The sequence below is a fragment of the Pecten maximus genome, chromosome 10 (genome assembly GCF_902652985.1).
Source record: "Pecten maximus chromosome 10, xPecMax1.1, whole genome shotgun sequence".
Classification (NCBI taxonomy): Eukaryota; Metazoa; Mollusca; class Bivalvia; order Pectinida; family Pectinidae; genus Pecten; species Pecten maximus.
Genome location: NC_047024.1, coordinates 30,897,434 through 30,923,271, shown reverse-complemented (window position 1 = coordinate 30,923,271; position 25,838 = coordinate 30,897,434). Strand labels below are relative to the sequence as shown.

At 35.0% G+C, this 25,838-nt stretch overlaps 1 protein-coding gene across 1 annotated transcript in view; it reads left to right on the top strand.

Annotated features, from left to right (window-relative positions):
- Positions 1–25,838, top strand: part of LOC117335538 (twitchin-like) — a 187,286-nt gene that overhangs the window by 129,550 nt on the left and 31,898 nt on the right. The window contains 36 exon segments of the mRNA XM_033895608.1: positions 1,268–1,406; positions 2,686–2,813; positions 3,203–3,347; positions 3,585–3,726; positions 4,205–4,335; positions 5,241–5,333; positions 5,624–5,818; positions 6,094–6,393; positions 6,752–6,903; positions 7,260–7,410; positions 7,856–7,983; positions 12,792–12,966; positions 13,332–13,437; positions 13,731–13,927; positions 14,266–14,438; positions 14,695–14,824; positions 15,187–15,335; positions 15,568–15,811; positions 16,100–16,294; positions 16,902–17,006; positions 17,175–17,369; positions 17,852–18,145; positions 18,722–18,879; positions 19,030–19,153; positions 19,955–20,257; positions 20,529–20,679; positions 20,797–20,948; positions 21,508–21,626; positions 22,113–22,278; positions 22,627–22,709; positions 23,050–23,269; positions 23,898–24,086; positions 24,536–24,649; positions 24,821–24,869; positions 24,871–24,923; positions 25,188–25,385. Coding sequence (XP_033751499.1) covers positions 1,268–1,406; positions 2,686–2,813; positions 3,203–3,347; positions 3,585–3,726; positions 4,205–4,335; positions 5,241–5,333; positions 5,624–5,818; positions 6,094–6,393; positions 6,752–6,903; positions 7,260–7,410; positions 7,856–7,983; positions 12,792–12,966; positions 13,332–13,437; positions 13,731–13,927; positions 14,266–14,438; positions 14,695–14,824; positions 15,187–15,335; positions 15,568–15,811; positions 16,100–16,294; positions 16,902–17,006; positions 17,175–17,369; positions 17,852–18,145; positions 18,722–18,879; positions 19,030–19,153; positions 19,955–20,257; positions 20,529–20,679; positions 20,797–20,948; positions 21,508–21,626; positions 22,113–22,278; positions 22,627–22,709; positions 23,050–23,269; positions 23,898–24,086; positions 24,536–24,649; positions 24,821–24,869; positions 24,871–24,923; positions 25,188–25,385 — 5,746 coding nt within the window.

Below are 25,838 nucleotides of genomic sequence, written 5' to 3'. Positions count from 1 at the left end.
ACCATCTCTACTAAGAGAAATATTTTAGTAAGAATCCATCTCTACTAAGCGACCATCTGTACTAAGAGAAATTTTTGCTAAGAGTCCATCTCTACTAAGCGACCATCTCTACTAAGAGAAATTTTTGCTAAGAGTCCATCTCTACAAAGAGATAAACAATCCAAACTGAGAGTCCATCTCTGCTAGAATACCATCTTTAAGAGACATACAACTTATTACGTAACAACATTTTGGTCTGATTGTACTTTCCTTCCCCCGTTATAGTGTAGATAAATAAGTTTCTGTGATATTAACTAAGTTAACGTGAAGGTGAAGCTGTGGAACTTTAGAACCTCTGCTTACATTTCTGAATGAAAATACTGATTATGTTGATGTTCAACTTGAACAGGTTTTACAAGTCATAGATATATAAAAAATCTTTGAGATAAACAGCAGGTGTGATAATTAGGGAGTATTTAACATTCAGAATTTCTTTGTGTTGGTGTGCAAAATGTGATATCAACACCCTGTTTTCTTCATTGTATGAAAACATCATTTCACTCCATTGTGGAAATATTGTACATGCTTGGTAATAGAGAAGTATGCTTACATTAATTGAAACCTAATACACCGTAAAATATGCAAAGGAATCGTTTAAACACTTTTAACACGTTTTGTTCTGTGTTCCCGATATCCTGGCCAGAGGTCTGGCCCATACTGTTACCAGTGTTTTTAAGTTATAATTGAAATAGCATTCACTTGTACATGGCTATTGAAATCATCTGATGTACCTTATATTAGCATTTACTACATTGATTGTGTGGCTATAGAGTGTTAAAGATATACAATTCTAAATATATATTTGATCAATAGAAACTTCCAACCAAAAGGATATCCTGAAAGTGACGGGTAGGATTTAATCATCTCAATTTTCAGATTTTGCCAAACATATTAATGTTATATGTAAATTTGGAAATGTTTACTTGTCACGGTCTCCCACTGCAGGAGACACAACAGAACATTTAATAAAGTCATAATGTTTGTACAGAAAGAAGGTTCATGAACATATATTTATTTTTCACCATTATGATATTTATTTGTTCTTCGAAACATTCCACTAAGTTATGATTGAGCCATTTTCATTTCACTCAGCAGACCAGTAAGCCGAGGGTCACGGGTTCGATCCTTATTTGAGGAACACTAATTGTTTTCCTATTACGCACTAAAATTTCAAATCCCATGTGTAGTCTTACTGTATCTAATTATGTGTTTTGTTTAAACATTTCAGTACACTCCTGGTAAAATGGAGATTCAGCGTCGTGAGAACAGGTGTATGCTAAAAATCATCGATGCCAACTCTGAAGATGAGGCTGAGTACACATGTACCTGTGGTGCTGCTTCGACCTCATGTAAACTGGCTGTGACAGGTAGACACGCAGGCGCGGCAGCGGACGCTTCATATTTCCTCTAAAACATTTATAATCGTAAAAAACAAAGTAACTGGTTTAACAAAGTTCTTTTTTCAGTAATAAATTTTCATAAAAAATGTTTTACTAAATTACTATGAATTAACACATGATGTTGACTTTGTAATTTATATATATTTGATAATCAAACTTGTTATTTGAATTGCAGATATTTGTCGCAAACAAAATCCCTAACTTTTTTTAGATGTGTTTAGGAGAGAAAGAGAGCCCCCTTTTTGCAGCGATAACACTAACTTAGATTTCTGCCTAGCGATAGTCCATGTTGATGCCAACAAATTAGTCCATTAACAGAATGTCAGACGTACTATCGCAGTGTGCGAGTCAGACCGCATATATGCATGCTTCATGTAAGCTTAAGTTTTCTTATTAGGAGATTTTATTTTCAGACATTTAGTTGATTCTTGCGCTGCATATATTTATATTGAATCTCCCGTGTCTTTAATAGTACCCTCATTGTGGGGTACTAACCTGAAGGTGCGCTGTATGTAGGACCACACCCGATAGGAATTCATCTCTTTGGACATTTGTTTAACAAAAGCACTTTGTTAAAGCAAATGTGATTGGTCAGTCGTAGCTGGTATAACAGATATGATTGGTCAATATAGTAGCAATAACTCGATGGTTGCATGATTTAGAAATGTTAGGTCATTTAACAGTTAAATTTTAGAGATTTTATTTATTTTCAAATTAACTTTTATTGATGTATTTTCCAAAATAGATATACGACAACTTATATTTGTTTAATTGTCTGGTTTGACACAAAACAAACATTGCCTACAAATTATGAAGATATTTCATGAATATCAATTACCTGAACATAAATTTAAGAAAATACTGCAATTTCTTATTTCATTTTGCTGTAATACATTTTAAACATTATTTTGCACATATAAGCTGACAAATTGATAATCACTTCTTCACTGCCATTGCATACAAAGTTGTAATCAGCAATATTATTATTATTGTTATCATAACATATCATATAAATATGTAAATGTGCTGTATTATAATATTTCTAAGTTTGCACATAAAGATAGCTTCTTGTCTGACCTTTGACTTGTTATTATGATTAAGTTTTAATTGGTAAATTTAAAATGTTATCAATATAGGCCTTTATTGATGTTGACACTGTTATCAGAGAGGTTGGTTAAACATGAACCTTTGTTGATTTTAACCTTTATATTGATCTCTACTGATTTTAACCTTTGACCTCACCCAGAACCTGAGTGGGAATTCATGAAGAAGTTGGATGACATTGAGGCTATGGAGAGAGAGAAATGTTTCTTTGAATGTGATGTCAGTGACCCAGAGGCCGAGGTCAGGTGGTTCAAAGGAAAATCGGACAAGGTCAGTAACAGGGGGAGAAAAAGGACTACAACTCTATATGTACATTTAGTGGTAGTTACATTATAGGCCAAACAAATATTTTTTTAAATCTGCATCATACAGCTGTTTAGTTCTTATAGGTCATGTCAGTAATATAAAGCACCTAAAGTATGAAGATCCAGAAGGAAAGTCAGGATGATCAATGATCAATTTTGAAGTTTTTTTTTGTTACAAAGTAGCATATAAGTTGTGACAGTTTCCCAGATTTGATATTTAACTTGATCATTTTAGAAAATTGTTGAAAACCTTTAAAAAAATAAATCAATTTCTTTTCAATTTACACAAAAATGACATTCGTTTCAAGATAATAGATATTTAGATCAGCACACAAATGTTTTCCTTCTTAACAGGAACTGCCATCTGGAGGCAAATACGAGATCATAAAGGATGGAATGAAGCGTCGCCTAGTGATTAAGAATTGTAGCATGAAGGACGGTGGAAAGTACACATGTAAAGTCCTGAATAAGGAAACTACTGGAGAGCTCTTCATCGAACGTGAGTAACAATTAATGGTCAAATGTACAGTGACTTATATAATTATGCTCCCTCATCACTGCCTTTTGTCAACTTGTGTTACACAAAATAATTCAGCTTAGAATATAGCAAGATATCAAATGCTATGAAAATACAAAATAATTACATTTTGGCTAAAGTAATGATTAAGTATTATGATATTTATTATATGATATTGATCAAATCCCTATCATGATATATTGCTATTTTTGAATGCAGCTGACATCAAGTTCTTCAAGAAGCTAGAAGATAAGAAAGAGAAAGAGAAGGGCACCCTGGTGTTGGAGTGCAAAGCATCAAATCCTCACAATCAACCAGTAAAATGGCTTCTCAATGGCAAACCTGTGGACAAGGATGATTCGTAAGTCAGTTACTGGTCCAGATTAGGTGACTGTAAAAATAACCATCATATTAAAGGAAACGGGTTTACTGTGTAATACAGTAATCTAGTCAGACAGTTGCTATACTATGAAACCACATTGATAATTAATTACCCTTATAACTGGAATTGTTTCCCTGTTTTAAGTGAATCATCTCCCCTTACAGCTAAAAATGTTTCTCTGTCGAGGTAAATTATCTCCCCTTACAGCTAAAATGTTTCTCTATAAAAGTAAATTATGTCCCCTTACAGCGAAATTGTTTCCCTGTAACAATACATTACTTCTGGATAATAGATGTAATATTCCCCTCATAGGTGATAGCGCATTGTATATCCCTATACATGTACCTCTGATACTTAAAATTGTTAATTCTGTACATTACTTCTCCCATACCTGTATATTATCTCCCCTGGTTCATGTACTTCTTCCACAATGGTACTTAACCTCCTCCAATTACAGACGAGTAGAGATCACCAAGAAGGGAGAACAGAACAAGTTGGTCGTCAAAAACCTGAAGCAGGAAGATAGTGGTCAATACACATGCCAGGTCGGAGAACGACCCTGTCGTTGTAATGTTACAGTTGAGGAACGTAAGTACTCAAGATATACGATTGAGTTATCTCCCTTTGACTGTTGTATTTTACAATTTTCATTTCAAAATTTAATGTCAGTAATTTACACAATTTCAATCTTTAACTTTAGCCACTGTCGGAGAGAATTTATATAGGCTTTGCCTGTTATTATTAGCCACTGTAGGAGAGAATTTATATAGGCTTTGCCTGTTATTTGAGCCTATTGACTTTAATCATCTTTGTCAATAAAATTTGTTGAAATGAAATGAAAGTACAATGACATTTTCTCATTTTGTTCATTCTCATCCATCAGAGTTACTTCCCTTTATTTCAATCTGATAGAATAGTGATAGCTTGACAGTGAAGGAGGGATTGGAGGTTGTTAAGAGGCTAACAAATCATATTGGGGTTTAGAAGACAGAAGTTAACAGCTAATTCTAATCAGGAAACAGAACTTAATGAGTCTTGTGTTAGAGAACATAGCTTTGGAGAGACAAAATGAAATTTTTTTGGGAGGTATTTCCCGTTATGTAGATAGTAGAGCTCATCACAAGATAAAAACCTTCATTGGTAAGAGCAGGACTGAAAATGAGGATATTGCTTCTTGGAAATTTATTGGTTTACTGCATTCAAAGGGCTATTTAGATTTCACATTAATTCTTGCTAGAACATTAAATAATTATGATGGAATCAGAAAATTGAGCACACGAGACCAGATCATGATTCAGACTGGTGATGATATCAGTTAACTAAGGTCACAGAATAACCAACTCTATCCTGATCTACATAACCTCTCCTGACATTTATGAATAATGTAACAAATATTAGTATATTAGTGCTCTTTTTTACACAGCTGTTTGGTAGAAAATTATGGATGAAATTGATTGAAAAATTTATAACGAAATTCAAAAAATTGTTGACAGTACCCAAACCACCGAAGGTTGATCCTGCATTTATCCCAGAGGAGATTGTGGTGAAGAAAGGCGAAACCATTGCCATGGCTATTCCTTTTATTGGTAAGTTACATTCAATATGGCATTGTGATTTTCTTTGATAAGCTCGAAACAACGAATGCCTATTTGATAATGTCTATAGAAAAGATGTACTACCTCCAGTCTGCATGGATCTATAGCATATACCAAAGGATGTTTGTATAGAATTTTTTTTTCTTTAATAATTGTTTGAATGTTAAAGAGTTAACACGTGCAGAGGTATTAGTTTTCTTGGGATGACATTTTCCACACTTATATACACTTGTTATAAGGCATAGAAGGTTACGATGGTCTTATTACGTTTTTGCCTGCAGGCACACCCAAACCATTTGCCTCCTGGAAGAAGGACGGTACCGCTCTGAGCGAGGCTGACACTGACATTGAGACAGCTGACAAAGTCGCCAAGCTTAACATCCCCAATGCCCAGCGCACAGACACTGGCGAGTATGAACTTACCCTCACTAACGAGGTTGGCACTGAGGTCATACCCATCAACGTCAGAGTCCTTGGTAAGTAATGCTCATCTTTAAATCTGAGAGTTGTTATCAAACCCTGGTCATGTTTCATGGTATTCCTGAATGGCAACCATATACATGTATATACACTGTACTCATATTTTCTACCTTTGCAAATATACTTAGTATCATATATATTTACTTATGCCTGTTATATTTTACCTGTACACTCATACCCGGATATCACACATATATTTTCTGATATTTTTTTCCTGTGGATATGTACCTGGATATGCTATAATATTTATCTGTAAATTATACCTGTACAGATGTACCTGGCCGACCCCAGGGTCCCCTGGATGTGGTGGATGTTTACAGCGACCGCTGTGCCCTCTTGTGGGACCATCCTAAGGAGGACGGTGGTTGTCCAATTAAGCATTACATTGTCGAAATGAAGGATGCAGAGAAAGATTCCTGGGAAGAGGTCTGTACTACAGAGGATCTGGAGATTGATGTTGCCGACCTCAAACCAGGTCATCGCTACCAGTTCAGGGTGAAGGCTGTTAATGAACAGGGTGTCAGTGAACCACTCACGGCTGATGGAGAGATTATTGCTAAAGATCCATGGGGTAGGACTCTATCCATTTTATTTAGAGTTTTTTTAAAAAGAAAGAAAGTAATTTAATAAAAAAGCAAATATTTGATAATTTCAATGTTGCATGAACCGTGGTTGTAAGAAAATTTCTTTATATATATATCAAGGGACTTAATTTTGCTTGACCTACTTATCTCATTGATTATTTTGTAACCTTGACCTACTTGTTATGGATCATTCAAGGTTTAGTGACCCTGACCAAATTTGCTTACTTGTACATGATTGTATGACCTTGACTTACTTGTACTTCTTCAAGCTTTAATGACCTTAACCTTATTGTGAAGACAAATACCTGTTTTTATGATCTAATTGTTGTGATTTGGGCATCACAGATCCCTCAGATCCCCCAGGTGATCCATCAATCCTTGACTATGACAAAGACTATGTTGAGTTAGCCTGGGCTCCACCCAAAAGTGACGGAGGAGCTCCCATTGAGAAATATGTGATTGAGAAGAGAGAAAAGGGGAAGGATAACTGGGAAAAGGTAAGATATTTGTGGCTGATATTCACTTTAAAGATCTGAGATAAAAAAATTGGGAGGTTTTCTGAAATAGTATGAAGCTCCATGTATAGTTTCATCAATAATTCTATAGGAAAGTATTATTGGACTTAAGGCTAGGATTTTAGTTAAAGAACTCTCCTTACATTCTGTAATGCTTTCTTTTGGAAAATTTGAAGCCAAGGAACGTTGATGAAACTGATGTTAGATGAATATTGCTTAAAAACAATTTGGTCTATTTTGTTTAGTTGAGTATGACTTTAGTATTAAATCACAACTCATTCACATGATGTTCCTCATCATCTTTGTTCCTATGTTAATTCTTGACTCTTTTATTAAAGGGTACAGAAATACCTGGCAACGAGTGCCAGGGAACAGTAGAGGGTCTAGTGGAGGGCAAAGACTACGAGTTCCGTGTGATGGCCAAGAACAAGGGCGGCTTGTCTAAACCCAGTATCGTATCACCTCCAGTGACAACCAAGGCCAGACGAGGTAACAAACCTGCAAATACAATCCCTAGAGTATCTATGTATTCTCCCTGTCTACCTGTACAAACCAAGCCATCTCTGTGGTACTGTTATCAAAGGTTCAGATCAATTACCTTGACCCACTTTCAAGATTAAACAAAGTCTTCTCAATAACCAAAAGCTTTTGGGTATGATATTTAGCTAATAGTTTTATAGTTTACACATCTAACTTAATAGATGTACACAGAAACATCTCATGTAATGAATCTTCTTAATGTGTGGTTGCGTAATACTTAGCTGAATTTGAAAAATAAAATTGATCTTGACCAGGTTAAAGGTCACAGATGTGAAATGTATATACTAGATCCGGAAAACAGGCACGATTCCTTTGTCATTTACATGGTAAATTATCAATGACACTAGCCTAAATGAGGAATTCAGAGGTTCATACAAGTGTTTAATGTTTACAGTAAAACCAAGGATTTTGGACAAAGACAAGTTGTCGACAGTGCGTGTCAAGGCTCCAAAGGACTTTGCCATGACTGTAGATTATGTTGGCGAGCCAGTGCCAGAGGTCAAATGGACCAGGAAGTTACTGGTATGTTACCATAGAAACCATTGTGTGTCTTGATGTCCCCATGTCTTGTCAAATTGGAATAGATCAGCAAATATTTTAAGGCATTGTCTTGAGAAACAAAAAACAAAAAATTTAAAATTTGACTTGAAGTAAGAGTTGATTTTTCAAATCAAAGTATGCTAGCAGTTTTATGATATAGTTTCTAAACTGACACTCCAATTTGATTTTGAATGTGGTGGACTGTTTGCAGTAGTAGTAGTAGTATGTAGTAGTAGAACTTTGTTTTTATTTGTTTGTTTTGATTTATTTTCTTTTTGCTTTATTCAGTTTATAAATTGATTCTTTCACTATTTTGAATATTAAAGTCAATTCATTATTGACGTATTATATTCAGTGAGTTAATTTTTATCAGATTATGATTGGCTATTTACTTACAAATACTTGACAAACAATAGGGTTTTACTTAAAGTTTTTCACCAAACATTGTTCTTTAGCCTATGTTCATTATGTTTTAATGTATATATTTATAAATCCCTGAGAAATAAGTTTGATCAGGCAAATTGAATTGTTAAGCAGGGATTTCAATTTCACAAATGATAAATAATTTCATAGATTTCATAGCAATTATTTGTTTTTAGTTGATAATTTTTATGAGAATTATGTTTTCATAGCAAACAATTCTGGATGAGCTTATTCTTTTGAGTGCAGTGCTCATTTGAACTCAATGCTTTTTTTAGTTGATAACTCCGTTTTTCGCGCCTTTAGTTTTATTAGTTGTTTTTAGATTAGTATTTATTAATTTGACTTTTTTCCTGATCTATTTAAATATGCATATGTATCTTTCCATAGTCAATTTCAGTAGGTTATATACATGATCTATTACTACCTCACCTATGGATAGTTGATACATATCATTATGCATATTTTTAGTTCAGTAAAAAAAAAATTCTGCAAATTAGTTTGGTTGATTTTGATTTGGAGATTGCTAATTGTAGATAGATGCTGTTATTTTTATTTGATTTTAGCTGTTTTATAGGTGCTACTTGTTTCATTTAATTTTAACAATTATGTAGATGCTATATTTTATTTTATTTGAATCTAACCATTTGATACACAGGCTAACCTTAAAATGAAGGTGAGTGAGAGTTTGTTGTACAGGTGGAGGTGCATTTCTACCAAGTTCCAATTATTAATACTGTACTCTATTCCACCCATGGTCTTTATATATATACACATCTTCAAGATTGGTTCCTCCAAGTGTCAATGTTTTAAAATGGTTGGCATATTTTTTTTTTAATTCATACTCATATTGAAAGATTTCATTTCTTTATTCTGCCAATGTTTAGGCTGAAGCAGTCGGATTACAAATACTAAAAAAAAAGTATTCTTTATGGCTCATGACTGTTTTTACAGAAAATTGGAGGAACTGATCTTTAATCGATTTTGTCTATGAACACAGAAATAGGCAGAACTTAAAATGAAATGAGTTACTTTGGGCCTGGAGGTCTAATATCTGGTGGGGCACTGTCAGCACTCTTATTCAATCTTCATGTAAATTGGTTAAAATGTTTTCAATCAAGATCCTTTTTGAATCTGAATTGAAAAAAAATCTATTACTGAGTAACCTGCATTCAAGACTACATCAAAATTATCAGCAAAAATATACTCAATGAAATTGAAAAAATGAGTAAAAAAGTAAATTTCTTCTTCTATAATGCATGATCAGTAGCTTTTAAACTCTTATCTTTTAATTGTAATGCAAATATAAAAATCCCTATTCTTTGGTGCAAATCAGATATGTTTTTTCATTTCCATTAAAACTAAACAATGTTATCAGTTTTACTCAAGTTTTCCATGTTTTCTCTTATCAATAAAGCCCTGTTAGATTTACAATTACATAATTGTATAAAGAACTTCTTTACTTACCTATTGCTGGCACTTGGAAGTCATAAGTTTGACCATAATACAGAGGAGCCCACTTATTTGCATATCGGTTATTTGAATATCCCGCTTATTTGCATAAAATTCTCAGGTCCCGATTTTTTTCTTCTTTATCTTTGTATTTTAATCCCGTGTATTTGCATCGACTAAAACATCGACTCCCGCTTATATGCATATAAAAATTCCAAAAAATTGAAAAATTTTAATTGATTTTAGGGTATTTTTGTGATTTTCCCGTAATAAAAGTTTTATGAAAAGTGTTTTTAACTTACATATTGATTCGACACGATGTACAACGTTATCTAATCATTGGTTCCCACTTCGTCAAAACAGGTTATGTTCGATGCATCGATATCGACATTTAGTTATTATCCAGACCATATCAGTAGCATTGTGAAGAAGAATTACTGAATAAAATATTGATATGTCTCATCTTTTTTCGTATTTACTGTTATATTTTAAATAATGTTTTTTTTTAAATACGTTTTTAATGCAAATAACGTAAACAATCATATAGCGCCCGTTTTGAGTACCTACCTAACGATCTACATAGTGTATAAGAGGGGCCAAAACCCAACTCCGCCTATACGAATACTCCGGTTATTTGCATATTTTGTCATGGAAAAAGGGCTATGCAAATAAGCGGGTTGCTCTGTACCATATTTCATTGCAGTTATCTCCCCTCTACTAATTACCTCCCTTGGTTTTATTAACTTTATTTAAATAAAATCACTAAGCAATTTTAACATCTAATTCACTTCTATAATATTTGCCTCTGTTATACATTAATGTTTTGTTATAGAAAAAGTTTTTCCAAATTTTAAAATATTTCCAAACATCTGTCAAAATACCTCAGTATGATGGAAGCAGATTTAATCAAGACTAATGCTACACCAGGATTCCAATGTCATATGTCCCATGATTCCAACCACAAAACAGAACTTGTTGTTAATAATTTCTTTTTAAAATTTTTATTTTGAATTCTGTCCTAAAAACTATGTTATGTTACAATTTCCCCAATAAATTTTAAATTTTGACCATATTTTTGGAATCTAAATGAATCCTATAGTTCAGTTACTCGCATCCATTGAATGACCAATCTGTGATATTATAAACAAATCTCCTGTAGTTCTACTGTAAGTCTCCTATACCTCTCCATTACGTTTGGTATATCTATATTGTCACCATTGTGTCATCATCCATTCCCATGTTACATATTTGCCACCATTTCCATCATGTTTCTATCCCCTATAAACATCAGCTTGTTGCTATTGTATATCCCCATGGTTACCTATCTGTTGCTAAAGAGGATTTGTCATTGTATATACCATTGACATACATACATGCCTATATGCCTATGCAGTGTTTATGAACTTCAAAAATATACATGTTATAACACAAACAAGATTCAGTTTTACCTTCTGAATTCAAGTTATTGTAGTTGGGAAGTATTTTTGAATCTGTTTGTGTTATATTACAATACAAACTTACAAGTGCCTATTTTTAAACAGTTTTGCGTTTCGAATGCTTATACATCAATCTGATTAAAATACAGATCATCGTTATACTCTACGTTATGAAGATCTGATGGTGGCTACGTTATGAAGATCTGATGGTGGCCAGTTGGGGTTCATGTTCAGATGACCTTTCAGCCAACCAATCATTGCTCAACTGGCAAAATTTTACTAGAATCTGCTTTCCCTCAGCAACCGTATGGTTGGTCCTATAGATAGTATTCGAGTGTCCTGAATGTCAACCAAACTAACATGGCTGCACCCATTGCCAGCTCCTTCATACCCAAGACGATGGATTTAATAGACAAAGTGTGCATTGTTCATGGATTTTCAATTGCCGTGAAGGACAATACCCCACAAGAAAATGAAGTAGCAAAATGATAGATAGATAGATCAGAGGCTAATTAACACTTTCAATAGTGTTTTTCGACAGCCATTCAATTTGCTAAAAATATACCGTTGTTTGGTAAGCATTGAGGTCACACGAACATGACCCCATACCAGCCACTGACAGATCTTTATAATGTAGTGTATAATGATGACCTTTATTTAAATCAGATTGACTTATAAATGTGTATATAAACTGCTGTTTTTAGTGATTTGTATAATTCAGTATGTTTGGGTATGTTTGTTTTGGATTTGTCTCATATCTATAAATTATTGTGATTATGTTGAGTTTGCCTTTATAGGCCGGGACAATGACATTTGTCTAGGATTTGTTTTTCAGCATACCGGCCGTGTAACATCATTGCTATATGTATATGATAGTGATAGTACATGGCCAGTAAACTAATCTTATGTTTACAGAGTGTGTGTATAACAGAATTATTCTCATGTTTGAAAACAGTGTTACATTAAGACTAATACCAATATTTTCCTATATGAAAAATGCCATAAATTGATTTTTAGTGCAATTAAAATTATGAAAAGATAAACTTCTGATGATGAGGATAATTTGTAGGGCATACCCTTACCTAACAATAAACTGTAGAATGAATCATATATGGCGCAATTTAATTATATGACATTAAATAATAGAGCAAGGAAAGATAGCTGGTATTTCTTGATAAGGCCATATTGTTTCTGTTGAGAGTTTGCAGCCTTAAGCCAAAACTGCATTTTTTTTCTTTTAAACTTTCATTGATATTTGATATAGCTCATGTATTTGCTGTCAAATGAACTTTGATATCATAAAGCTAATGTGGATATGACAAAAAGTTTATATTACAAATATATTAAAAATCATTTATTAAGTACTAGAATATCTTTATTCCCGATTACTTGAATTTTCACTTTTTCCAATTAAAGATTTATAGTGATTCCTTTCTTCTTCTTTTTTCGGCTATTGACTTGCTATTCTGATGTAATTATCAGGATGATAAGATTGAGACTGTTGAGGCTGGAGGTGATGTGGTTGTCAACAACGACGTGCCCAAGAAGTCCACGATTAACTACAAGAAGACGGTTAGGAAGGATACAGGCATGTACACATGCACTGTGGCCAATAAACATGGCTCAGACTCTGTCACTGTGGAAGTGGTCGTTCTTGGTGAGTTTTGAGCTATATTTTACATATCCATCCTATTAAAATATTGATATTTGCATAAGATTACTTTAAAATGAATATTACAGTTTATGTTGATGTGAGAGTAGGTATTTTAGTATTTTGATTTCCTCTGTTTAAGGACTTTCATTGATAATTTTATTTTCTCAATTTCAGTACTTTGATTTTCTAAATTTCAGAATTTTTGAGAAAAAAAATTGGTCATTTTCAGTACTTTCAATACTTTGATTTTCTTAATTTCAGTACTTTCAATACTTTGATTTTCTGAAGTTATAGGACATTCAGTGATTTGTTTTATATTCTCGGTGTTGCCCATTAACTGATGTAAACAATTGAAATGTCCATTTCAGCACCTCCATCCAGGCCTGAAGGTCCACTGGCTGTCAAGGATGTCACGAAGGACAGTGCGACACTTGAATGGAAAGCACCAAAGGATAATGGTGGTAATGATATCAAGTAAGTCAACCAAAATTTCTCTGAATCGTTGAAGAAAACTTTGGAAAGAAGTGATTAATTGAAAATTGTTTTCATTATCTTTCAATCAACACCTTTATGTGATATGGGTAGTTTGCATACAATTATATTTATATGACTATGTATTTCTGATTTTCTACACTACACCAGCTTCAGAATATAAGGCGAATTAAATAGGATTAAAGTTTTCAAAGAATAAATGTAAGTTACATAATCATATTATAACAAATTCGGTGAAATTTGGATATAATTCATGTGTTAATAACCATTTTCAGAGGTTACAAAGTTGAGAAGTTTGACACCAAGAAGGGTCGCTGGGAACCAGTGAAGGATCTAGTTAAAGGCACCAGCCTGACTGTTCCCAAATTACAGGAAGGCCATGACTACAAGTTCAGGGTATTAGCTGTCAGTGATAATGGAGAAAGTGAACCTCTGGAAACCGAAGAACCTGTCACAGCCAAGAATCCATTTGGTACGTTTGAAAATGAGCATCTACATGTAGACATCTTCATTTTAAAGTTTCAAAACTCTTAGACTCATAGGAATATTATATAGTCCATGCTTGTGTTAATATCTTACTTGTTTATTTCAGTTTTGCAAAATAGAATATATATATGTCTTTGAATATATAATTTTATAACCTTTTCATACAAAATGAAAACCAAATTTGACATGAATTTTGACTAATTATTTGTAATGCCAATGTCACCAAATAAATGTAGATTTTAACTTTAATATATCACCTAATCTGTTTGATGTAAAGTGCGGATTGTAAACAAAATTTTAAAAAACATTACCTTATAATGGTAGATGAACCCTTCCCACCTGGCCAGCCCCAAGTTGCCGACCAAAACAGGGACCACATCACCATTAAGTGGGAACCACCAGAGAGTGATGGTGGCAACCCAATCAAGGGCTACAATGTTGAGAGAAAAGAACCAAAGAGCAACCGCTGGGTCAAGGTCAACAGGGACCTCATCAAGGTCAGTACGAGGTCAATTCATGCCAAACGGATGATAAGTGTATCTTTGTTTAGCATTTACATCAGTTGAATGAAAGGAAATAAAACTACAATTTCATTGTTTATATTGTTCGTTGAAATTATTTATTTTCACAGAGAGAAACAACTTTGTTGTATTCAAGTATTACATATCAAATTTTAACAAAGTTTTACATTGATGAATTGGTCAAGTCACAATAGATTATAGTGTACTTAATTTTGTGATTATGATTTTTCAGGAATTAGAGTTTGAAGATGCTAAGGTAGTTGATGGAAAAGAGTATGAATACAGGGTGATGGCTGTGAATGAGGCCGGCAGCTCCGAGCCGAGTGTGGCTTCTAAACCCATCTGTGCTAAGCCTACCAAAGGTATGTGGCCATTCCCTTTTCTCTCACAATCATGTACAGCGGTGTCTAACATGATTAAAAAAGTTATGTTTATCTATCATATAAATTCTAAATGTACAATCAAATAAGGATGAACATCAATGGTTTTAAACTCTGTTTTCTAAATTTAGAGTAAAAATCAGGAGCTCCCACTTAAAGTGGAGGGGAGAAAGAGTTGGCAAGTATTAGAAATCACCATCTATTTAAAAAAAACTACTTCTTGTGTAAAACCTACCTGTTGATCTCATTTTACTTTTCACTAAAGCAAACATATCAGTATTGTTTTCTAGGTTAAGTTTTGTCCTACAATAAGTAATGATATCTTATTTCCTGTATTCAAACAGAGGCTCCAAAGGTCAACTTGGATGCCCTGTTTGGTACTAAGGAGATCCGTGTGAGAGCGGGTGAGCCCCTCAACATCAAACTGGGGATCTCTGGAGCCCCAACCCCTACCGTTACCTGGCAGAAGGACGGCCGTCCTATTTCACCTAGGGTAAGTCATCATTAGGATATTAAAGGATTTTTCTCACACGTCTGTTAGCCCATAAATAATATAAACTAGATGGATAATTCATCCCTAAATTTTATAGGTAATAATGATATAAAGAAATAGGTAATAATGATATAAAGAAATAGGTAATAATGATATAAAGAAATAGGTAATAATGATATAAAGAAATTGTTAAATACAGAATTTTTAACACAATTGTTCTTAACTTTTTTAGGCGGCAACTTCCAATACTGAGGATTCTGCCAAATTGAATGTTCCTAAAGCAGAGAGAGGTGACACAGGAAAATACACTGTCACCGTGTCCAATGAAAGTGGCACTCACTCCGCTGACATCCCTGTCGTTGTCCTGGACGCACCTGGAGCGCCAGGTGGACCTCTTGAGGTCAGTGATGTATTTGCAGAAAGCTGCCAGCTTACATGGAAGAAACCAGAGGACAATGGTGGTGCAGATGTCACAGGTATGTTAATCTCAAGGTCAAGGTATCTGTCACAAGCATATGTATAGATCATAGGATTTTTTATTGAAGTTGTGTTACAAATTAAAAACAAATTGATATTTTTTATTTCCAGAAAAGTTTTAAAAATATCAAATTCCTGTTCCTAAATTTCTTCAAAAATCTCATATTTGAAGCTCAAATCTTGATTTAATGTAAAGGTATCCAGGAAAATCTGTGAATGCTAAGTTGTGTTGTCTTTGGTGTACTACTATATATATAAGAATTCTATGATAATTAACTTTCCTACAGATTACATTGTTGAGAAGTGTGAGGAAGGCAGCACCACATGGGAAAAGGTTCCAGGCATTGTCAAAGGCACCTCCCACCCTGTCAAGGGGCTGAAGGAGGGAAAGAAATATAAGTTCCGTGTAAAGGCTGAGAACATGTACGGGGTTGGTGAGCCTCTGGAAACGACCAAGTCTACATTGGCCAAGAATCCTTATGGTAAGTTTTCAGTTTTAAAATCTTGAACATTAATTAATATATACTGGGGTAGGTGGACTCTGAGTGGGACAAGCTAGATAAAGAATATACAATATAAAAATAGGAATGGATGGACAGGACAAAAAATCTAACTTTTGCTCAAATATAATTACTATAATGGTATATTTGTATCTTTAGCAAAATGTATAATGATTACTTCTGACATCAAGACATGGTAGGCATTATTTCCTGCAATGTTTGGAGAGGCTATTACAGCACAAGTTTGGTATATGTAGCTTAGGATAGTGATAACTGTTCTTAGTGGCTAGGTGGAGGATGGTTAAGTTTGGTATATGTAACATAGGTTAGTGATATTTGCTGTTCTTAGTGGCTAGGTGGAGGATGGTTAAGTTTGGTATATGTAACATAGGTTAGTGATATTTGCTGTTCTTAGTGGCTAGGTGGAGGATGGTTAAGTTTGGTATATGTAACATAGGTTAGTGATATTTACTGTTCTTAGTGCTAGGTGGAGGATGGTTAAGTTTGGTATATGTAATATAGGTTAGTGTAAGCTGTTTTTAGTTAATCTGTATCATTTACAAAGCTATATACATGTATATATCAACAGATACACCTGATGCACCAAAGGATTTACAGATACCAAAGTATGACCGAAGGTCAGCTGATCTCACATGGAAGGCACCCGAAAATGATGGTGGCAACCCTATCAAAGGTATTAGTTCTTAGTGATCATATTTCTCTTCTGGGGCATTTTGCTAAATCTATTTACCTCTCGACTCACATCATTATTACCCTAAAAAAAGAAATTAAAAAAGATACCTAAACTGAAGACAAGAAATGTTACCTTGAGAACTAATAATGATTTATCTGGATGCTATAGGTTATATTGTTGAGAAGAAACCACGAGGAGGTGACTGGATCCAAGTCAACAATTTCCCTGTAAAGGACACACAGTTCTCTGTGATGAACTTACAGGAAGGCCAGGAGGTAGAATTCAGGGTCATGGCTGTCAATGAGGGTGGAGCGGGCAAACCAAGCAAAGCCACTCCCCCACATCTGGTGCGGGACCAAGTCTGTAAGTACATAGAGATGCAGGGACATGAGGGAGATTTCTCATCTGTTAAAATCAAAATTGTTTCAGATTGGTTATGGTGAAGGAGATTTCTTATTGGTTAACTTTGAAACACTTTAAAAGTTAAAATGGACAGATCATGTCTCCATGCTTCTGTGAAGCTGAAATTCAAATGCAGTTTTGGTGGAAAAATTATTTAAAAGATATGTCTGTTGTAGCAGTAGCAAGAGTTTATTTAAGGGTCAGAATAACAGCGATTTTGCATGACAAGAAGTTAAAATGTTCTTACAGATTCATTTTCCTTTTTTTTCAACATACATATGAGGAGTAGGCTTTTAGATAGCTGTTAGCAAATGTGTGCTTGTGTTGGCAATTAGGAATAATTATATTGTGCAATTAAATCCACTACACCCAGGACATCTTGCTTACCAAAGTTATCTTTTTAGGTATACTCTAATAATTGTGTATTGATGTTTTCCCTACAGTTGCTGCTGGTGCCCCCGCTGCTCCAAACGTGGACAAAATCACCAAGAACTCTGTCGACCTGTCCTGGAAGAAACCCAGCAACGATGGCGGTGGTAAGATCACTGGCTACATTGTGGAGAAGAAGAAGGCCGGAGAAGACTGGAAGGAGTGCGCCGAGGTGGATGGTACTTCCTGTACCATACCAAACCTTACAGAAGGGGACGAGGTTCAGTTCCGTGTAATCCCTGTCAACGCTTTCGGACCGGGCGAGGCCAGTAAGCCGACCTCAGTAATAAAGGTTGAGAACCAGCCAGGTATGTGGAGACGAAGGATTTCAAAATATTTTCTATGTCACTGTTATTTCATGGCTGGGACATATATAGTGTTACCCTTGGCCATCATTCCATCATAATTTTGTTCTTTCCCATTTACTTTTTAACAGATAATATACACAATTGTAAATTGGTATGCAGTTGTACTGTATAATGAACATTTTTTTTACAGCATAGGTCATTGAACTTAAAGGATTCTAATTTTAAATTTCACAAATTAAATTAAAATGGTATGACCAGATATTGGAGAGAGACACTCTCTTCCCAGTGTGAATAAGTATCAAGGTATTGATTTTACCCTGTTTCTATTCCGCCTGACCTGCCCTCAAGGTTTCAAAAGCTTTCTCGGAAACTTTGAGGCATTATTACTGATGGCCTCTAAATGACATTGTGCAACCAGTGTCTGTTTTCAGATTGGACAAAATTGTTGCCATATTCTGGTTTCTGATTGGTTAAAATATTTTTAGACATTAAGGGTCTTCTAGGAACTCTGATCCTTATAAATCAAATTTTTTGGAGTGATTCCTAATTATCAGTGATGATCATATTGTGTTACAGAAAAGCCTGCGTTTGACATGTCCGGAGTAAAGGACGTCTGTGTGAAGGCCGGTCAGACCATCAGCATCAAGATTCCCTACACAGGGTTCCCAAAACCAACTGCAACCTGGGTCAATGGTGACACTGACATTGAGGAAGATTCCCGTACTGATCTCAAGGTAGCTAATTTGGGTCAAAGTCATTGATTGGTTAGTGAAAATCTAATGTCAATATAAAAATTATTTTTCAAGGAATACTTTTATCTAGGTAACATTTGAAACATAGATAATTCTAAGGTTGAGACAAAAAGTTTACTTTTCATTTTGTAGGTTAAGGACGATCATGTCCTTTTGACCACAGCCAGTGCTAAGAGGTCAGATACTGGACGCTACAAGGTCACCTTGAAGAATCCATCTGGCTCAGAATCTGCAACCATTGGTGTAAAAGTCCTTGGTAAGTTTATTGAAAAAAATGATGGATCACATTACACATTCACCACATAAACTAGAAATATCAGAAAGGTTGTGAAATAGACATAATAAATCTACAAAATCAGGAATATATGGATGAACTGTAGTTCTGATCAGCAGAATGTTGCTTACCTTCTCAGTATACTAATTAAGAAACAATACAGTACTTATGCATGTGCAATTTAATTGAAGATTTCCCGATACTGTGTACTCGTATGTAAAAATGTCTTCTGATATGTATTTGATTTTTTAATATTTTGGTTGCCCTTGAATTGCGTTTAGTTTATTAGTCTACCTGTGAAACCGGGAGGTACATGTACTATAGGTTTCCTATCCGTCCATCTTTAATGTACATCTGTATGTACGTAACACCAAAGTTTGTCAGCAGTCTAGTGGCTTCATTTCTCCAGGGATTTTGAGTAAACTTCGCACAATGATAAAGGACTGAAATATCTCAGACAAGTTAGAGATTCAGGGTTTTTGGGTTAAGATCCAGGCCACTGTTACTATTTTTAGCAGAGAGCCTGTAAGGGACATGTATTGCAATACCCAGTAAGCTTGTTTTGTGTATATAGGCAGGAGTTATGCCCCTTCCCAGATTCCTGTTAATTACTAGGTACATTGTAGTTGAATGATTGAGATTATATTTAAAGTTATAGTTTAACAGGGAAGCTCATAAAATGAAGTGTCAGGTAAAAATTATTTATATAATTTTTTTAAATACATTTCTTCCTTGAAGTTTCTCCATATCCTTGTTCTATAAATCTGCTGATGTGGGTTACAGATAAGCCAGCTCCCCCAACTGGTCCACTGACTGCTTCAAATATCAATGGAGACGAGTTGACGTTGAAGTGGAACCCTCCCAAGGATGACGGCGGTGAGCCTGTCAATAACTACATTGTGGAGAAACGTGTTGATGGTACTGATAAGTGGATAAAGGTCAGCAGCTTCCTCACAACACCCCGTTGTGTGGTCAGGAATCTCGACCCTGGTACCAAGTACGAATTCCGTGTGATGGCTGAGAACAACAACGGGGTCAGCAATGCACTGGTCACTGATGAGGCTATCTTGGCCAAACTACCTTTCGGTATGTACTCCAGCAAACTATACTTTCTAATAAATGCATAACATGTAGTAGAAAATCTTGTTTTGTTTTAAAATTTTATGAAGAAAAAAAACTTTGATTTATAAAAAAGAAACCAAATTGAATACTCTATGTATACCATGTCTGCTTCAATTATCAAAATTTGCACGAGAGTACCTGTTGGATACTATATTGTCACATGCTGAAATACAAAATACTAATGTAACCAATGTCATTTGTTATGAATTAATGGAAATGTTTATGTATGTTACAGACACACCTAGTGCTCCAGGGACCCCCAAGTGTACTGGTACTACAGAGGATTCCATCAGTCTCTCCTGGACGCCACCTCGCCGTGATGGAGGCAACCCTATCCGTGGCTACATCGTGGAGAAACGTGAGAAGGGAGACGACAAGTGGACTAAGTAAGTACAGGGTTAATTAGCGAGGAACATGAATGATTTTTTAGGGAGCTTGGAAATCATAAATTCTGTTGAATCTCTGTTTGGGATTTTATTTTTATTTTATTTTTTTCTGACCAGGGCTACTTATGGAGAGGTTGCTGATAATGAATGCACATGTAAAGGCCTTCAGGATGGTAAGGAGTACGAGTTTCGTGTGGCTGCTGTCAATGACGCTGGGCCTGGCGATTTCGCTATGACTTCTGATGCCATCATGGCTAGGGCACCTCCAGGTAATCACATTGCACTCTAAATTACAGACTCAGATTGATAGGGAAAATCTGAAGTTTTTAAAATTGAAACATTTCAACACAAAACTAACTCACATTTATCAACTAAGGAATTCACATGTTTACTTTTCTTTTCATTGATTAGCTTCTTTGTAAAAGTTGAGTGTTTGTAGCTGTTAATTTGTGTTTTCATTGATCAATCCAAAACTTCGATCAAGACATACCTGTCTTCAGGATGTCGGACAAGATGTCTGCAGGCTCACAATGCACTCATTGATATTGATAGTGTGCTAATAATTTGCATTAACATCATTGCTGTTCACCTGAAGTTGGAAATTAAACAAAACTAAACCAACTTTGGCCTTGTTTGGAAGGAAGTTACTATATAGGTACCCTGATAATTATTTTGTGTTGAACGTAATTTCCATCAAACAAGCTTAACAGTGATGGGCCTGTTTTACAAACATTTTCCAGTTCAGTTTTGATAAAATGACAAAATTGATTCTCTGATTAAAATTTGTGATTTGCTATGTAAATTAATTGGTGTTAAATCTGACCACAGTGGCTCCTAAGGTCAGTCCTGACTACATTCCTCGTGACGTCATTGCCAAGGCCGGAGAGGAGTTCAAGATCGTAATCCCATATCTAGGAAACCCTACCCCTAAAACTACCTGGAGCCTGGTAGGTCTTATCAAGGATATTCTTTTGTCAATAAGACAGGGGAAAATATCCAGTAAAATAAGATAAAAGACTGCCAAGCTTTTCACATATAGAATTAGCTCTATTGTAATTGTAGAGAGGAGACTTGTCTGAATCATCTAATAGACTTTATACAAAAAACACTTCATAGGTTAAAAGAAACACTTTATTCTAGTGTCTTCATAGGTTAAAAAGAAACACTTTACTCTAGCTAGCTATTATTGTGTTATATGTTGTCACATTTACACAAGGTTCTTGAATTTGAAATTTTAACATGCTCAATTTATCCCCCATAGTAATTTTTAAAAAGTTGGCAAGTTTGAACATTTCAAATTCTCTGTCTGTATGTGTTAGAAACTAGATGTGTCATCAATGTATTATTTAACTGTATGGGAGGATTGTTAAGAGAGCTTTTCCTAACTTTTAGTTAGATAATCACTGATATAAGATATTCCTCTGATTCTACAGAGTGGCGTTAGCGTGCTGGAGGATAGCCGTATCAAATTTACAAATGACCCCACTGAGGTCAAGCTTGTCAACAAATCTGCCAAGAAAAGTGATGCTGGAAAGTACAACATTATGCTGCAGAACGAGAAGGGCTTTGACTCGCTCTACGTCAATGTCATCGTTGTTGGTATGTCAACTAACTTATAACCTTTAATATAAAGCTGCAAATTTGATTTTTGCCCACCTGTCAAGAGTTTGATGTATAACCCTGTATGGTGTAGTAATATTATAAGGTAATTGAAAACGATGTTTTTACATAATAATATATGAATATATATATGTGAAATGATTGAAGTGAATGGAACCCCATTAATTATACCTTAGGTTTATCACTATATTGTGTAAGGATTTAAGGCATAAAGATGGTATAAGAAAAGACTTGCTTGTTCCTTGGAATAGCATTTTTCATACTTCGCTGATGTAAACAGTAATTTATAATTATGTTTCCATGGTAACATGTTTATGTGTTTTACAGACGCACCAGGTAAACCAGAAGGTCCTCTGGAGGTGAACGACATCACACCCGACTCCTGTAAGCTGACATGGTACCCACCCAGGGTAAGTGATATGCGCCAGTCACATTTCTAAAAATTTCTCTCTTTTGCTTTACTTTCAGTGATTAATCAATTTTCCCCATACAGTAAGTGCTTCTTTTGCTCTGTCACATTTCATCAATATTTTTTAGACCTTTTAAATATTGTTTGTCCTATCAAAATACCCGCTCCAAAACATTTCGACGTATTAAACCCAATTTGTTCAGGAAAAGGTCTAGTTGCCAATGCCTGGTGCCAAGTTCACTTTGTGCTAAGATTGGTACAATAAAAATATTCTAAAATAAAATGAAAAAAAACAGTATGCCCTTTATACTGTGTGTCTGAAAGTGAATTTGTCTTTGTAGGATGATGGTGGTAGCCCCATCACCAACTACCGTGTGGAGAAGATGGACAAGAAATATGGTAACTGGGAAAGTGTTAGCAAGTTTGCTCGTGGCACAAGTTTCGAAGTAATGGACCTTGTTGAAGGTCATGAATACTGTTTCCGTGTCATGGCAGAAAATGAACATGGAGTGAGCGAGCCTTTGGAGACAGCCACATCAGTTATTGCTCAACATCCATACAGTAAGTTTGTGTTTACTTCTAGTCTTGTAACTTCCAAATAGTAAATTTGTGCATAATTTTAGTTGGAAATGTGCAGAGATTTTAATTAAATGTTTGTATCATCAACAAATTATTAAAATACATTTTGTAGTTGCAAAATTAAAATCATTGTTGCTGAACGAAAGTGTCATGATGCCTGCTCCTGAACACCTGATTCCTGTATTAACTATATATCAATGATGCCCGCTCCTGAACACCTGATTCCTGTGTTAACTATATATCAATGATGCCCGCTCCTGAACGACCAATTCCTGTGTTAACTATATATCAATGATGCCCTCTCCTGAACACCTGATTCCTGTGTTAACTATACATTAATGATGCCCTCTCCTGAACACCTGATTCCTGTGTTCACCTGATTCCTGTGTTAACTATATATTAATGATGCCCGCTCCTGAACGACCGATTCCTGTGTTAACTATATATTACTGATGCCCGCTCCTGAACACCTGATTCCCGTGTTAACTACATATTAATGATGCCCTCTCCTGAACATCTGATTCCCGTGTTAACTACATATTAATGATGCCCGCTCCTGAACGACCGATTCCTGTGTTAACTATATATTAATGATGCCCTCTCTTCACAGCCGCTCCTGACTCTCCTGGCAAGCCAACTGTTGAGGATGTGGACGAGGATTCAGTCACACTCAGCTGGTCGAAACCAAAAAGTGATGGTGGAAAGAAGATCCAGGGTTACATTGTAGAATATCTTGATCCTTACTCTGGAAGGTGGAAGGCTGCCAATGATCTGCCCTGTTCAGATACTACATTCACAGGTAATCAAAGAAATATGTTTAAACTTGTGATACTTTATCTTCTACCCAAATGGGCTCCTAATGGGGAAGCATCATACTGTACATAGAATAGATATATACACAACACAAATATTATTGATGACATGAATAACAATATAATGAAATCATAAGGGGAGATAATTTTTGTATTGTAAGATAAATACATTTTCTAGTTGTGGAAGTTGGAAAGTTTCTTGACACGATGAAACTTTAACATTTGATGTAGTAAACTATATGTATGTGATACACTATAAAAGTTCCATAATTTTCAGATTTAATCTAATTTCCTTTTAATTTTTAGATTAAGTCTGTACAAAGGGTACAGCAATTGAAATGTTTTTCTTGAATAATACACATTAATTTTTTTTTTATTTCACCTTTTTCTTTCTCTCTTGATTTTGGTTACCAAATTATGATTTGATTGACTTCAGTGCCTGGACTAAAGAAAGACAAGGAGTATGAATTCCGTGTTAGAGCAAAGAACGTGGCTGGTCTTGGAGAACCTAGTGCTGTTATTGGCCCTGTTGTGCCCAAACCCAAGTATGGTAAGTATAGTTGTCTCCTCTTTTGAGGATTTTTTAAAAGTAAACAGATGTACAGTTTAAACCAAGCCTCTTTATATTTAGTGCCAGACATTTCAGTTTTTGTATCAGAAAATTAACATATGTATATATAATCATTTCATTGGAATTTTTTTTCTTTTCTTTTTTTAACAGGCAAGTCAGGACCACCAGGCGTTCCTGTGCCCTCTGCTGTTGGCCGCACATATAGATCTCAAGTGGGATCCACCCACTAATGACGGCGGTAGTAAGGTTACAGGTAAGTTGGTTGTAGGGAACATCACAGAATATTAAAAAAAAAAAAACAAAAACAAAAAACTGTGATTGGCTGAAAATCTTGATTTGATGATTGATCAGAAAACCATTTTAACCTTCAAACCAAGCTTTGTATGGATAACGTGATTTTATGGTCATTGAAAGGTTGCTTTAACTTTAAATAGCATCTTAATATAGTAAATTGTAAAAATGAAAATTAAATTGTATCGAAAAATACAGAAGAAATGAACACATCCTATATTTTCAGGCTATGTGATTGAGAAAAAACCAAAGAACTCTGACACATGGACCAAGGCCAATAACTTCAATGTGCGTGAACCATACTTCACCATCAACGAACTTCCAGAAGGAGAGGAGTTCGAGTTCCGTGTGGCGGCCATTACTGCTGCTGGAGTTGGAGAGTACAGTCTGAACACAGCACCAATCAAAATCAAGGAGCCCGTCGGTACGTTATCCATGACTGTACACAATATTTCTAACAAGGATCTGACGAGATTGAATTCATGTATCCAAATAAGACAGTTATTTCAGCTATGAACAGACTGATAAATATAAACATTTCTTTGTTCATATAAAACATCATAATTATTATCAATGTGTTAAAAATTGGGACGGTTTCAGGACTAGGGTCAGTTTGATGGAGAGTTTAAGATTGTAGGATCTAGTTAATGTGTAGTTTTCTCAAATCAACCAGTGTATTAGTCCAATCATGGATGCAAAGAAAATGGCCTTATTAGGAGAGTTGCCTATATGTATAGAGGTTCATATATACATGAATTGTGAATTGTGGGAGCCAAAATGGGTGACCTTAGTTACATTCATTTTCATTTTCAGAATAGTTTGGTCACCTTTTCAAAGTTTTAATTAAACTGATATCATTTACACCGACTCCTACTAC